The 16,356-nt window shown below is 37.2% G+C and overlaps 1 protein-coding gene and 1 pseudogene across 1 annotated transcript; one reads left to right on the top strand and one right to left on the bottom strand.

Annotated features, from left to right (window-relative positions):
- LOC110901428 overlaps positions 1-16,356 on the top strand; it is a 75,880-nt pseudogene that overhangs the window by 24,945 nt on the left and 34,579 nt on the right.
- Positions 2,663-5,229, bottom strand: LOC110898868 (L-type lectin-domain containing receptor kinase V.9). Its single transcript, XM_022145724.2, has 2 exons — positions 4,497-5,229; positions 2,663-4,224 (listed from the first exon to the last, which is right to left on the bottom strand). The coding sequence occupies exons 1-2, from the start codon at positions 5,118-5,120 to the stop codon at positions 2,776-2,778; spliced, it is 2,073 nt and encodes a 690-aa protein (XP_022001416.1). The 5' UTR covers positions 5,121-5,229; the 3' UTR covers positions 2,663-2,775.

The following is a 16,356-nucleotide window of genomic DNA, read 5'->3' as shown; positions in this document are numbered from 1 at the left end:
GAACCCGAACACAACCCAACCACAAAACCCGTATAACCTTCAAGACATGGACCCGAGCTTTTTAACGTACGCGGCTTACTTGAGTGGCGCCACTCCGCTTGTGCCTCCCACTTTCGGCTATGGTCAAGCCGGCGGGTCTCAACCGTCACAACCCGAATCCGAACCCGATGTCGAAGTCGTGCCGGAGACGCAACCCGAACCGGTGCAAGATACATCGAAACGCGGCAAAAGGTCGCATAAGAAGAAGGAAAAAGACGCACCACGGCGTACAAAAAATATCATTAAATTGACGAAGGAAGAGGAATTCACGTTGACTCGGGCGTGGCTCGACATTTCGGAGGACGAAGATACCGGTAACCATTTTATATATATATATATATATATATATTATTTTACTTATTTTGTTACTTTATTTTTTAACATACAACTTATAATTTTTTTTTTAATTTGTAGCAAACTTTCAAACGGGCCCGGTTTTTTGGATAGGGTTCGTGCACTCTTTTTTAGCACGTGGGGTCAAGGCGAACATCGGGACAAAGATTCCATTTCTAGCAAATGGACCGACATCAACAACAAGTGTCATGCGTTCCAAGAAGTCTACCAACGTAACTACGATAATCGCCCGAGCGGAGAAAGTGACGTCGGGGTTTTAACGAGGACTTTGGAGGAGTTCGAGAATACAAAATGCCCTTTCACGTACTATAAGTGTTGGGAGCTACTACGAAAAAGTCCAAAGTGGGCGGTAGTTAATCCAATGACGTCTAGTAGTAGACGTCGGGCTAAAAGGTCAAAAACATCATCCTCCGTTGACCCGTCAACTCCGACATCGGATGCCCACAATGTGGATTTAAATGAGGCAGTGGACGTTGACGAGGGAATTCAAGAAGAGTTGGTCCAACCCACCGGTAGAAGAAAGGGAATCGGGAAAAAAACGGTCGAGTCGTCTTCCGATCTCGAGTTAAAGGAAGATTTCGAGGAGATGAACCGTCGTCTCCAAGACATTCGCGACCTCGGCCACCAACGTTATGAGATTATGAAAGAACGAGTGGCCGAAACCAAAAAGTTTAACGAGATGCAAGAGGCGAGGCAAATGGAAAAGGACATTGAGTTTTTGTCCAAACCTATCGACCACCTACAAGGCGATGCGTTGATCCTTGCGCAAATGCGTCGTCAAAAAATTAGAGAAAAATATGGACTTTAGATGATGTTCTTTTTTTTTTAACTTTCTTTTATTTTTTCTGTTTTTTTATGTTCTTTTATTTTCGGTTTTTTTTTTCAGTTATTTTTTTTTTAATTTCAAGTAGTGTAATTTTTTTTTAAATTAATGAAGTTTTTCATGTTTTAAATTAAAAAAAATAATTGTGAAATGATTAAATGGGGTTATTGGCATAATGTCCCACTACGCCACTTTTTGCTATAATATCCAAGTGTGACTAGGATGCCACATGTCGGATAATGTCCCATAGTGGGGGCATTATACCAACTTATCACTACACATGGTCTTAGTATGACCAATACCAACGGTCCGTTATTTACGGGATTGCCTACTAACTTGTTAATTAAAATAAAGAAGGTTTCCTTACATTTTGATAATTGAGGAGAGATCTAGAGCTTTTTTTTTTTTTTTTTTTTTTCAATTAACAAACTTTTACTATGTATTAATTAGAAATTTACATCGAGATAGTTGGTAAACGGGCAACAAGATGCGCTGCTACCCCTTTTTGAAGAGCTTTGGTTCTTGTAAACAAGTTTAATAAGTAGGGGTTTAAAAAAGTCAATACATTTTGTTATTCGTGAGCTACTAAGAAACAACTCGTTAAAACTCGAATCAAGTTAAGCTTAAACGATGTCGAACGCAAGCTCAAGCCTAAAAGTAAGCTCGTTTAATAAATGAGTCTGAACCTTAGCTTCGCTAATCAAGTTTAAGTAGGCTTACGAACCTAAACGAACTTTTAATTATATATATATATATATTTTCAGTGTGTGTATATAAATATATTTTTTTTAAAATGTAATAAAAACAAATAAATAATTTACATTTTGTTATAAAAAAAGTTAGAATAACTAATATATACAAAAACACAATTAATAGTATGGGTAGGGATTCTAAGAGAAGTCAACCTTATTTGAGAAACTTGAGAAGCATTCTGGACCACACATTTTTCTAAGCTTTTCGTAATATACACATATGTATAGTAAAAATTGAGTATATACATATATGTATATTGAATTATACACATATGTATATAGTCAATTTTAAACTATACATATGTGTATATTACGAAAAGCTTAGAGAAAATGTGTGGTCCAGAATGCTTCTCAAGTTTCTCAATTAGCCTACTACTTCTCACATGATCCTTATCCTTAATAGTATATAATAAAAAAGTTAAATAAATTATAAATAAGCTGAGCTCAAGCCGAATTCAAGCTCAAAAAATTACTCACAAGCCAAACTCAAGCTTTAGAATTAAAATTGAAAGAAGTAAAATCAAACCTCCCACAAACTAAATAAACCGAGTTTGAGCCTAACCCGAATTAACTGGCTTATTTACACTCCTCTTAACTATGAGCTCGTGTTTTTTTTTTTTTTCCTTTTTTTCCAATTTATGTACTAACTACTAAATACACAACTTAACGCACTACTTAACAAAGTCAAACCCACTACTTAACGCATATTTGTGCACTTTCGTATTTACTTACTTACCGCCACATGACCAAATTGTGATACAATTAAATAAACAAATACACGTTCAAAAAACCCATCCTTACACCAAATCACCGGCCGGATGACACAAACGACGATTCCGTCACCGGAGCCGACGCCGTATCATATTGGATCTTCGAAAAATAAGCACTCATCGACGAATCACCAAGTCGACCGGAGTAATCCTCTCGGATATCCAACACAGTTTCAAAATCTTCGGGCAACGGTTCCTTTTTCTTCAAAAACTTCAACACTTGAGACATACTCGGCCTCACCGCGGGCACACTATGCGAACACAACAACCCGATCTTCAAAACCAACCCCATTTCGTCAGCGTCAAGCTCTTGTTCAAGCTTCGGGTCAACCGTCTTTAACAACTCCCCATTAAACCAACAATCCAATACCCAGTCAACCAAGATCACCGCCTCATTTCGCCCTTTGCACTCTACTGGTCTACGCCCACATACCACTTCCAAACAAAACGCCCCGAAGGCGAATATATCTGTACCAGTGGTTGCTTTACCTTTTCTAGCTAACTCTGGTGCAATATACCCTAAGGTACCCGCTAAATGTGTCGTTTTCGCTTCGTTCCCATTGTCACTAAATCGAGCAAGTCCAAAATCTCCAAGTTTTGCATTTAACTCCGCGTCAAGTAACACATTACTCGCTTTAACATCTCTATGAATAATAACCTCAACCCATTCCTCGTGCAAATACGCTAACGCCTCCGCCACGTCAGTTATTATTTTAACCCGTTGCTTCCATGTCAAAATCATAGCCGAATTCGAGTTAAACAGTAAGTTGTCTAAACTCGAATTCGGCATATAATCATACACAAGGAACAACTCGTCCTTCCTTCGACAATACCCAAGAAGCCTAACCAAATTCGGGTGGCGTAGCCTCCCAATTGTCGCGATCTCCGCCACAAACTCTTTCATCCCCTGACCTGACTCGTGCCACACCTTTTTCACCGCGATTTGCGCGCCTAACTCGGGTAACGTGCCTTTGTAAACCTGACCGAAACCGCCTTTTCCTAACAACTCACTCTCTTTAAACCCTTTTGTTGCTTTGTACAAATCTTTGTAACAAAATCTATGAGGTCCGTACTCAACCTCCCAACGTTCGATAACCTCAGCAAATTTTCGTTTTCTTTGCAAATACAAAAACATCCCTAGAGCGAAAACCGACGAAATCGTTAAAATCCCAGCTACGGATAACCCGATAGCTAACGCCATACGTTTCTTGTTGGATTTTGACTTAACAGGTAACGGCGGGACGCTAGAGACGTCGATTTCTTCTGCTTGGCCGTTGATCCGGAAGCTCCAGGCGGGTACGTAAAACGTTTGGAGAAGAACACCGGTTGCGGAAGTGAATCCTACGAACATGTTTTCTAGTAAAAATGGTGTTAGATCTTTTTGCCATGATACCATAGGTTTTTTTGGTTTTTTGAGATGTAACGGTGAAACGGTGACGTTTAATTGTTTTTTTTCGCCGTCGTACTCGATCCATGCTCGGATTTCCTGTAAGATGGTAAAAGACTGAATTGATTACGACTTAATAATATATAGAGAGAACGGAATTGATTATTACTAGAACAACATAAAAGATTGAATCGGTTATTTTCAAAAGCGCAGCTGCTAGTTACCCGTTTAGCTGACATTCTTATTTAATTTTTTCTATCGCTAGAAATTCATTTATTGATATTTACCTAAATAAAAAAAAAAGTTATTAACGAAATGCAAACCCTAAACACCTGATGGTGAATCATAATAATAAACCTAATATCCAATACCTGTGAGCTAGCTAGGGTTAGGTTTTCGAAAGTTCCGGTATCGTCATGGTAGAATCCGGCCGGTGTAGCGTTGACGGAGACGATGGAGTTAATATCGAGACCAATGTGATTGTTGTCGATATCACCGAGCTCGAGGTTCTTAAACGTGTCGAGTTCTATCGCGACGACGTGATTTGAAGAGTTTCCGTCGTTTGTTCGGTTAAAGAGGCCTAAATGTTGCGAAGTTGATGCATCTACGACGGCTTTCGACGGCGTGATGGCAAACGTCATGCCGTGGAAAGTATAAAGTGGATTTTCGGGTATGATTCCGAACACGAATGAGGTGGAGAAGGAGAAAACGTCACCCGAGGGTGACGGTTTGAAGCGAAATGGCCGTGCGTAGAACGTGTGGCCGACACCCATCATTTGTGTTTCGTTTTTGTGAATTATCTGACCGTTTGGTTGAACCTCTCGTACGCCGTCGAGTTGTGAATCGGGGAAGATGAAAGAGAATCCATTAGCGTCTGCGGCGGCTGCTGTGTCAGTAGCCGCTGCGACGATAGTGGTTAAGGTGGATGTTAACAATCCGGGTCCGGTGAGTAGAAAGAGTATTGGAAGAATGATTAGTCGGAATAATAATGTCATGTCGAATTTGGTGGAAATTTTGAGACTAGATCGGACATTGAGGGGATCAATAATAGTGGGCTATCGTTTTAAGGCGTTGAATGCTGACATATTTGGATTTATTTGGTGCAAATTGAAGAAAGTGATGCTTTCTATGAATATTAAAGTGTATGGATGAGTATGATTAGGTAGTTGGTGGAGAAGATCCAACGGTGGAAATTGGATCTTTTAAATATACTTATATGTATTTTATAGTATGTTATCGCCGTTCAAATAAATAACGACTTTTATTTAACTACTTTTATTAAATAGCTTTTTTTATTAAATAGTTAATAGTTAATGACTTTGAAGTATTATGGTGTTGAAGTGTACACAATGATTAATGACACCTGCTGAGATGGTTAAAGAATGTATTGGACGCTTCTTTTTTTTTTTTTTTTGGTTAAGGAATCATTAATAAGGATGAGCTCAGTATCAGTATCGAATCTAGCGTTACTGAAAGTATCAAGTTTGAAAATTGTTAAAATTGGATACTGATGACGAAAAAGCTTGGTACGATACGATTTTATAAGGTAAATCAGCAAAATGCCGATATCATACCAAACGAAAGTACCGATCCTGAAAACATCGTAAGTTGGTACTGGTACAGTATGATAAATTTGATACCGGTACGGTACCGGTTAGATTTTGAGATCTAGTACCATTTGCTTATCCCTAATCATAACTAGATCCCTGAGAATGATCACAAACGTTAAGGAGATCTAGTACCATTTGCTTATCCCTAATCATAACTAATGCCGCATTGCACGATCACATCCGTGAATGTTTTGGATTTTTGGTTCCGGACATTCACAGGTGGTTCATGTAGAGATGGGCTTTTATTCCCAAATACCTATACCCGTATCTGTACTGTACCTGTACCCATACCGATTTTAGGTATTTGGTATATGTATCGGTACCTAGTTTTATTGATTTAGGTATTTGGTACTTTCGGTATTGGTACGGGTAAAAATGGGTACTGGTACCAAATTTTATATAGAACTTTAAACGTGTTTTTATATTATGTTTAATTTCGTATTATGGTATTTATGGTACTCGTATCGATTTTACCTATTTGGTACCCGTATCGTGTTGGTACTCGTGTCGATTTTACATATTTAGCACCCGTACAAGTGCTAAAAAATAAAATAAAATGGTACCAAAGCGGGTACTGTACCGAAATTCCCGTATTTATACCTGTATCGTACCAATATATTCGATATGGTATTTGGTATTCAGTTTTGTTCAAATTTGGTATTGATAATTTCAGTACCAATACGGGTACGGATACTATACCAATCCCATCCTTAGATTCATGTATGCCTTATTTTTTTTTTATTTTTTAAGGTTTAATAAAAAATCTTAATAAAAGTTGTATAAGGTATACTTTTAAGATTTTGTAAATGTCTTTCTTTCTTACTATTCGGAAAAGAAGTTCGTAAAACTATAATTATATGAAATTTTAAGCTCTTATAAAATAAATTTATTAGTCTAATATTGTTTTAGTATTTTGTTTTTCTTAAATTATAACTAGAGTTTTAAAGTAATGACGTGTATAATCTTATCTTTAAGTCTAACATGAAATGAAATGTTTCAAAATTGAAGTCTAACATGAAATGACATGTTTCAAATTTCTGAGACACATTTTGAAAAGAAAAAGCCGCAGAACCAAACTTTATGACTGGTTTATGTCGGACCATCTATTTACAAATTACTCATTTAGCATCATCATACTCCCTAAATTTCATCAAAAGTACAGTTAAGGTGAGCAAGATATAGAAAACCATAACTCTACTCCGTAAGACTAGAGAGACTGCTTTCAGTGAGACCTCCAGCTCAATAGTAAAAAAAATATAATAAAATAACTCTACTCCGTAAGACTAGAGAAACTGCTTTCCACAAAAAACGCCCCACAACGCCCAAGGACCGCCCTTGGGTTTTTTTTTTCAAAGAAAGATCCTCCAAGGCGTGCTTTTATCAACGCCTTCTTCAAATTGTTTGGCCAATGTGTTAGTGCATATGTCTGTTGACTTCGTCTTGTATCGAGTCATGTAACTAGAATAGATAGACCAGGACACGTTGTATGAGAGAAACGGGAAACAGACCTGAACCAGCCACCCTTCGTGAAGTGGCTGACCAAGTTCGTGCTTTCTGGCAGTTCGTGCTTTCTGGACAGTTCGTGCTTTCTGGCAAGTTCATAGGGTCTGGCCAGAAAGCATGAAATAGTTCGTAGGGTCTGGCATTCCTATAAATAGGTGAGTCTATGTCTTCATTTGTAACATTATGATTCCGGAGACGAAGTGCTGCCGAAGTGTCGAACGATCTGTAAATGCTATCAAATCAATACTATCGACAGTTAAAGTGCTTCTAAGTGTGAATCTAGCTGATATAACATCAATACGTCTAATTCCGCCTTTCGTATTGATCGAGAGCTATTCTGAACGACTCGTTTGATCGAATCCCGATCCTACAAGTGGTACTAGAGCTCAAGAGGAAGAGTTCTTACCATTTCAGCTTGATTTCTTCAAAAACATCTGATTTCTACTCATTCTTCTACACTTTTTCATCAAATTTACCGAGTTTTTACGGTTAAAATGATCTGATTTCGTGTTATAACTCGTAAAACATCGTTTTGAACAATCCGTGAACAAATCAGAACCAAATTCAACCTAAAACTTGATAAAAATAAATGATGAACTATTGGACTTAGGATTCTCAAATAGTGTGGATTTCTATTCAAATCGTTTGAAAATTGACCAGATCGCACGAAAACTAATCCAGGTCGCACCAAATTGAGCTCCAGGTCGCACGAAATGTCCAGGTCGTTTGAAATTGAACTCCAGGTCGCACGAGGTGATCAGGTCGTTTGAAATTGAACTCCAGGTCGCACGAGGTGATCCAGGTTGTGTGAGAGTGATCCAGGTCGTGTGAGATTGATCCAGGTCGTGTGAGATTAGTCCAGGTCGTGTGAAATTGGTCCAGGTCGTTTGAAGTGATCAGGTAGGTTGATGTTCGCTAATTTACACATATTTTAGTCCCCCGTTTTACCCCTATTTTATGCGTTTTCGGCCGTAAAACCGTCATTCAGATACTTAATTATCTACATTTTTGTTTACAGGCCTAAAACAGCATACCAGACAAGATGATAGCGAAAACGAGGACTTTCCGGATAAAACGACGAAGCTGCGCAACTTCTGTTACAAAACTGACCTGGGCGTCTGGAACGGTCGTGCGACCTGATGCACGACCGTGCATATCCGACAAACTAAGAAAGGCCCGGCAGTGAACGATGGTGCAACTCCGCGTGCAAGGCATTGAAGGCCAACCCGGGAACGCACGGTCGTTCCACATCTTGCACCCCGTGCGGATCCGACGATCCAACAAGACCTCGGAACTGAACGACCAAAGGACCAGGCGTGCAACCAGACCTCGGAAAGGAACGGCCGTGCCAATTGAAGAACGGCCGTGCGTGTCCGAAGACCAGTCAACGATCTGTGACGTCACGCAATATGGTGGACCACCACCAATAATTGCTTAAAGTGCACGATCGTGCGATCGGAGAACGACCGTGCGACATCGAAAAAGCATAAAAACAGAACAGAACCATTCTATTGGTAACTCTGGAATTTTGGAGAGCTTTGCAGGCGATTTTGAGGCTCCGAAGGCTTCTGCTTTCACTCGGATTCAAGCCACATTGCCCGGTTTTGCTCATTTACTATCCGGATTCTTAATCTTGTGCTTGTTTATGGTTAGGTTTTCTAATCTTTCCATGTTTTTGTTAATCTTTCAAGCATTTAGGTTAATGTTTATGTATTATTGTAGCCTTTGGGCAAAAACACAACAATCCCTTGCTTGATTATAACCATTAGTATGTTAATCTATGTTTGTAATGACATTTTGAAGTGTTTTCTATGATTATCTTTGATGATTAGTTTGCAACCTTGTTATTGATATTGATTTCTTGATTATAAGTAATTGTGTTGGATGATTGGTGCTTGGTTAGGTAAGATAGTTGAAAAATGAAGCTTATTTAATCATGTATTAGTAAACTTTTAATTTGGTTAACTAGCTTAACTTGGTTAAAATGTGGGCACCATGATACTCTAACGGGTTAGTGGTTTAATAAAATGTAATTATTGTTAATCAAGAAAGCTTGCCTTCACGGAAGGACTCTAACGGGTTAGATGGTGTTGTTATGAATTCTTGCCATGATTTGTTAGCTTAGTTAGTAGTTTCGGCCAAAATTGCTATCTTGGTGAATTTATGCGCAAGATTTGTAAAATGAACTCGGTTGTGATTTAATCTAGTTTATGCTTGTCTCGGTGGTTGCATTGTGTTTATCGGTGTCGCTTTCCTTGATTAAGTGAGGTTAGAAAACTCCTAACGGATGACTAACTTATTTTTAGGAGATTTTTGTAGACATTAATCAATCGCACGTTAAAGAACAATTTTAGGTGGTTAAAGTGTGTTTATCGTTTTAACTTTCCGAATGATTGTCATGTTAGGATTCCCGAAAGGGATACTAATTGTCTCGAAATGGAAAATTGACCGAATACTTTTAGTGCCAAAACTGACTCAGTTGACATGCTGTGGTTGTGTATTAAGCAAGGCTATTTATATATAATCTACTATGTTTTATAAGTTTTTATTTATGCTTACTTTAGTTTAATTAAAACCAAAACAACTTATGTTTTTACCGGTAATTTAGTGACAAAGGTCTAGTATTATTTCTCCGCCCATTTCCGTGGATCGATACTTGGTTCTTACCGATACTTTACTACATATATGACGGGGTACACTTGCCCTTTCGTGTGTGTTTTGATGTAAAAGTAATAATCACTTTTATAAATTTAAAACCAATTCGTGTGTAATTTCATTGTAAAAATATGTACAGTCGCGCACGTACCATAGGTCGTTTGAAAAGTATCCAGCTCGTTTGAAGTGATTTCAGTTTGTACAGTTTGAGGATTTCTAGCTCGCGTGACATTCCAGACTGTTTGAAATCGATAGTTTGTGAAATTTTTCGTACCACAACATGGAAAACGAATTTTACAATGCGTTTGCTACTGCTCCTGTCGCTCCAGTTACAGTTGCTGAAACTGTTGGTATCGAGAATGAAACAGGAACTTTCCAAAAGCCTCCAAAGCTTATGTACATTGAGGATTTTAAAGGGTGGCAAGACCGTTTTGAAAACTGGGTACAAGCGAACAAGTTTGATGCATGGGTTTCTTCAGAGAAAGATTATACTTTACCGAAAGATGAACTTGGAAATGAAAAACAACTAAGTCAATTTTTACCGGATGAAAAATTTAAATACACCAGTAAAAAAATGATGATTAGCATTCTCCAACAAGCGGTAAAAGAAGATATTTTTGTTTTGCTTCAACATGAGGGAACTGCTAGATCAATTTGGAAAGCGTTGATTAAAAAGTTTAAGGGTAGTGCCGATATGATCAAAAATAAACGAGCATTACTAAAGAAATCATTTGATATGTTTACAGCTTTTGAAGGTGAGACGACTAGAAAGATTATCGAGAGATATTGTCATCTAGTCATGGAGATGAAAAGATTGGACATAAAGAAAGAAGATGATGAATGGGTTGATAAGCTAGCCGATGCGCTACCACAGAATGAATGGGGAACATATTTGTTGATCTTAAAGCATAACCGACAATTTGAAGATATGAATTTAAGTAGGTTTATCCAGAAATTGGAAGAACATGAGCTATCAATTCGAAAAACTGCTACAATGAGAAGTCCGGGTGCTCAACAGGATGTTAGTCTATACTACAGAGAAAAAAAGATTGAGACTACTCCTAGTCCGAAGATTCAAACTGCATTCAGTACTGAAAATTCTTCCGGAACAAATGCAAGCAATACAAATCAGAGCAGTGGATATTTTTCGTCTTATTCAAGTTTTGAACCAAATTTCTCGACACCGAGTTCTCAACAACAAAGTTCAACAAATTTTACCGGTCAAGTATTGCGATGCAATGTTACATTACATATTCAAAATGGTCAAAATTCTTCTCCAGATATTGCGAAGCAACACATGGCATCTCTTGTCACTGTGTTAGAATCGTATGAAAGCTTAGTTGCTGGACGAATCGGAAATCCAATGCTTACTAAAGAGGATTATGATCAGATTGATTCTGAAGAACTTGAGTTGATGGACATCAAGTGGTGTTTAGCTAGCGTTTTGAGAAGAGCAGAAAAGTTCAAACAGATCACTGGAAGAGATGGTCTTCGTGAAGCTGCAACATCTCAGCTAGGTTTTGACAAATCTGTAGGATCGGTTTTGACACCGTTCGATTGCGTAACGAACGTTCGACGTGCGGAATCCGTGAACGTGCGTGACCGAACACACAATAACGTACTAGAACCGTGATTTTATTGAAGAATATGACGTGTACAATGAAAAATCACGTGGAGAGTACTTTCTCTCTCTAAACTTGAATCTCTAAATCTCCAAAATGAGCAAAAAGTCTTTAAACTAACACTATCACTCCCTATTTATAGGCCTTGAAATTAATGAGATTTCTCATTAATTACCAAAATGCCACCTTGCTAAAACTATCTAAATATTACAATAAAAGCTTGATATCTTCGGTTTCTCGCTACGGCTCGGATTGACGAAGGAGATAGACATTAATGCACTAACAATCTTCTCCTTGGATATTACCGCAGTTAATCTCGTAGCGTCTTGTCTTTCTCTTTTTCGAACAGAATCCCCGTGGATCTGTCTTCGAGCTTCCGTTGCTCCCCCTCTCGGTAGTCTCTTTCTTCAGGCTTCCCCTTTCGTCAAGCTTCTGTGCTTTTAGGATCGACGCCTGGCTTTCCGTAGCATCAGAATCAGAAACCTACACATCTCAACCTTTCGTAAGACAAAATAATTTTGACTCTAAAAGAATTCACTCAAAATTCTCAAACATATAACACACAATATTGTGATTCAAATTAATGAATCATCTAAACATTTGAGGATTATCTTCCAACTTCTCATCATCTTAACCAAACCAATTGTTCATCTTGTTTAGCCGTTGAGATTTTGAATATCAGCTTTTCAACATCAGTTGTCGAAAATCTTTTTGGATTTTTCAAGATATGAAACATAAGCTAAAACACAATCTTTTTGGATTTTGATTAAGAGAGAAATACAGTAAACAAATATATACAGACAATATTTTTGTGAGTTTGTGTAAGAGGATCATATCAGTTTTTGAGACACATCACAAGCACCGTTAAGCTTTAAACATATTAAGTTCTAAACGATTCACATAGATTGACGATATAGTTGTCCTCTTAAGCTCAATCTAAAAACTTTCGAAATGCTTACCGATACGTTTAAGGTATATTAATTATGCACTAAGTTCTTATGCACCCCACGATCTCAGCATATCCCCTCATCATGCAATACACTAACTCAAGTAATGCCTTTAAACTTTCATCAACTGTGATATGTGCGAAAACAAAGCAGAATGTTTAAACATTAACAATCAGGTCGATACTTCCGTATACGCAGAGAAAGTCCAATGTTTAAACAAAATAAGAAATAAAAACAAGCTGAAGTTGTTTAGGCTTTAACCACCAGGTCGATACTTCCGTATACGCAGAGGAGGTCCAAAGCTTAAATGAAACACCAAAGAAAATAAAGCAGAACGTTTAGGCAATAACATCTAGGTCGATACTTACGTATACGCAGAGGATGTCCAATGCTTAAACAAAATAAAGAAATAAAACAAGTTTAAATCTTTGCAAAATGAAATGCACAATCACAGTGACTTTTCAGCAAAATTGTGAAAGTTCACAAATTTAACCAGTTTTTATGCTCTTTGCATTCAGCGATTACTGAGCAGGTACACAATCAAGAAGGACAAAACTAAGTAATATGCTTTCAACCGCGTTTCCCACTAGAACTAGGCTTTTTCATTTAAATTTGTATCATTATCGCAAATCTACTAGTCTAGCTGAGCCTATCGTCACATTTTTAGTGAGACCGTTTATCACATTTTACATTTCATTTCTTTAGCATGCTGTGATAGTCCACTGATTTACTATCATTTCCTCTTGTCTCAACAAAACTCATTTTTGATTTTTTTCAATGTTTTTGACATTTTCAAATTTTCTAATTTTTTTAAAATTTTTCTCCCCCTAAAATCAAAATATGTTTCAATTTTGATTTTCTGGGAAATTTGAAAACAAACTGTACAAGAAACGTGACAAACTGATATCAAATCGCTTCAATTCGCCATTCACTTGGCGTAAACAATCAAAACTCCCCCTGACAACAACTATTTTCCCATTATGATTTCAAAACACTTAAGTTTGTTTTAATCAAAATGGTTTTTCCGGAAAATTAGTTTGTTTACCAAGCATTTCATAAACTCGGGGTTTCATCACCTTGTTCTTCAAATTACCACTTGTAGGAAAGATGAATCAAGTATAACTTAATGTCCTTAATTTATCTTTTGAAAGTCGAAATATCACCGAAGTGAATTTCTCAAGAAAGATGCCGATTCCTACTCCCCAATTACCAACCTGGGAGTTCCGGCAAGTTAGGTTTTTCATTTAAACAGTTTCACCCGAGCCTGACGATCCTTGGGTGATTTCGAATTCTTGTTCAACAATGGTGGAAAATTTTCATCATCCATTGTTAAACCTGAATTCTCCATTTTTACCTCAACTAATGGCTCCTCTGGCTTTGACGAACCAGAATCATTGCCTGCATATGACTTATCTGACTTGGACCTGTCAGATTCATCGCCTGAAGGTGGCTTGTCTGACTTTGACACGTCAGATTCATCGCCGACCATTTTCTTCTCCTTCTTTTCTTCTTTCATCCTCAGATTTGTATCCGATGAATTCGCCTGGCTTGACTTTGCACTCGAGGGAGTCGATTCATCAGAACTCTTATTTGATCCACCAGATGAACCCGAGGACAAAATCTTCTCCAGATACTCTTTCGCCTTCTTCCTCTTCTTTCGCAGTCTGTCTTTCTGCCCCTGTGAAAGTTTAACTTTCTTTTCTTGAATTGTCTGTTCTTGAACTTTAGGTTTTAGAACCTTCTGTTCATGGGGCTTGACATTGACTGGAATCTTTGCCAATTTCTGAGAACTAGCCCTTAATCTTTCATTTGATCTCCTTGGGCAATCTTTGGCAATGTAACCTTTGATTTAACACTTATAGCATCTTCTCATCTCATAGCTCCAACTTTGGCAGTTAACAGCAATGTGTCCTTGATAACCGCATCGGTAACACACTCTGCTATCGTACCAATCACCATTTTTACACCAGATGCTCAAATCATAGCATTGTTTGGCTTGGTGATACTCTTTCCTCCTCTTGATTGCTGGATTTGACTTTTGAGCACTATGGTCCGACCTGCACCACTTATTACCAACTTTTTGTGAGTTTTTGTTTTCAGATTTTTGAGATTTTGCATAATGATTGGATGACTGAACTGATGAGCTTTTATTGTTGTTTTGAAAATTTTTCGAATTTTTAACTTTTTGTTTATGTTCTATAACCTTCTTAACAGGTTTTTGCTTTGAGCATTCACCTATTTCAGTAGACTGCAAAACAGTATTTTTAAATTTTTCTTTTAATTCCAAAAATATTTTTCTTTTTTCTTCTTTTTCTTTCTCATCATCAGATTTATCATCACAATCTTCAATTTTGACTTTGTCAAAATTTGTGACATTGTCACTTATTGGAACAGAATTGATCGGTTTTAGATACACCTATGGTGCAGAAGTCACAAAACCTTTCAACTTATTTTCTAACTCAGCAATTTTATTCCGATCACTTTCAGCTTCGTTTTCAAGCTGAATGATTTTAGCAAGATGAGAATTTATTGCAATTTGTTTTTCAAGATTATTTTTACCAAAAATATCTTTCTCATCTTCTAAAATCTTTATTTGATTTTGAAAATCTTTTTCAATTTTTACTTGTTCATTTTCTAAATTTTTTATTTGATTTTTCAAAACATTTTCTGATTTTTTAAGATTTTCATTTTTTAATGACAAACTCTTTAAATCCCTCAAGAGTTTGGCATTTTCAGACTTCAGATTTTCACAATTTAAGCACTTCTCGGTCATCTTTACAGCTTCAGCTTTCTTCTCAACCTTGATAGCTGAAATATCTTTAACCTGCTCCTCTTCCTCTTGAACAATTTCCTTGGATTTGAATTTTGCTTCATCAGTTGCTTCTTTATTCTTCTCTCTTGAATCAGACTTCAATTTTCTAATCTTTTGAAATTCAAGTTCTTGAGCTTGAATCTTCTCGATGAACGTGCTCAAATTGAATCCAAAATATCCCAAGCTATTTTTCCACGCCGACAAATATGTACCCCACTCATCTCTTGGTAAAGCATTCGCCAACTTTTCAACCCATGTCTCATCTATTTGGTTAATGTTCAAACGCCTCATCTCTAAATATAACTTGACATACCTTTTGATCAACTCTTCAAGTGATTCTCCCTTGATACTTGTAAAACTGTCAAACTTGTTCAGTGCAATATAAAATTCAGAACCCATGCTTCAATAATGAAAAATTCTCAACAACAGATTTTCAAACAATACAAAAATTCACACAATCAAATGATTATCCGATTGAATATAAAAAATTAGGCAACAACAGATCGAGTAAAGATTCGTTTGTGCGGGTATTCGATGCTTCACAAATACCTCGGATCACCTGCAAACAACAAGCAAATGATCAGTTTAAACAAATCAATCTATATGAATGGGCCAGAATTTTTAACAATTAAATGACTTTGTATTGGGCCGAAACTAAAACTTATTAAACCGATGGACTTTATATCAAGAGTTTGGCCTTTTACTTGAACCCAAAAGCTTATCCTTGAAACAAATTAATATCACCAATTTATCACTATGCAACCTCGGTAACACCACAAATTTTATGATTGGGCCTCCACTTCCACTAATCCGACAAAATTTTTACATTCAACTTTGTGATTGGGCCGTTCTTTTAATCAACTTTTATCCAACCCTTTTAAATGTTCAATCAAAAAAATGATTGGGCCTTAACCAAGTGAGTGTCAACTGTTTTTACTTGATTGGGCCTTATATGTAAAATCCGACACTTCACCAACAACTATGATTGGGCCTTACATTCAGCCGATAATGTTTCATGCACTTTAATTGTTATTTGGTTGCTAATGCTTTGATTGGACCGAACTGTGGGCTGATACAATGTA

Source organism: Helianthus annuus, chromosome 13 (assembly GCF_002127325.2).
Source record: "Helianthus annuus cultivar XRQ/B chromosome 13, HanXRQr2.0-SUNRISE, whole genome shotgun sequence".
Classification (NCBI taxonomy): domain Eukaryota; kingdom Viridiplantae; phylum Streptophyta; class Magnoliopsida; order Asterales; family Asteraceae; genus Helianthus; species Helianthus annuus.
The sequence above is the reverse complement of the archived record's forward strand: the minus strand, read 5'-3'. Positions and strand labels throughout refer to the sequence as shown.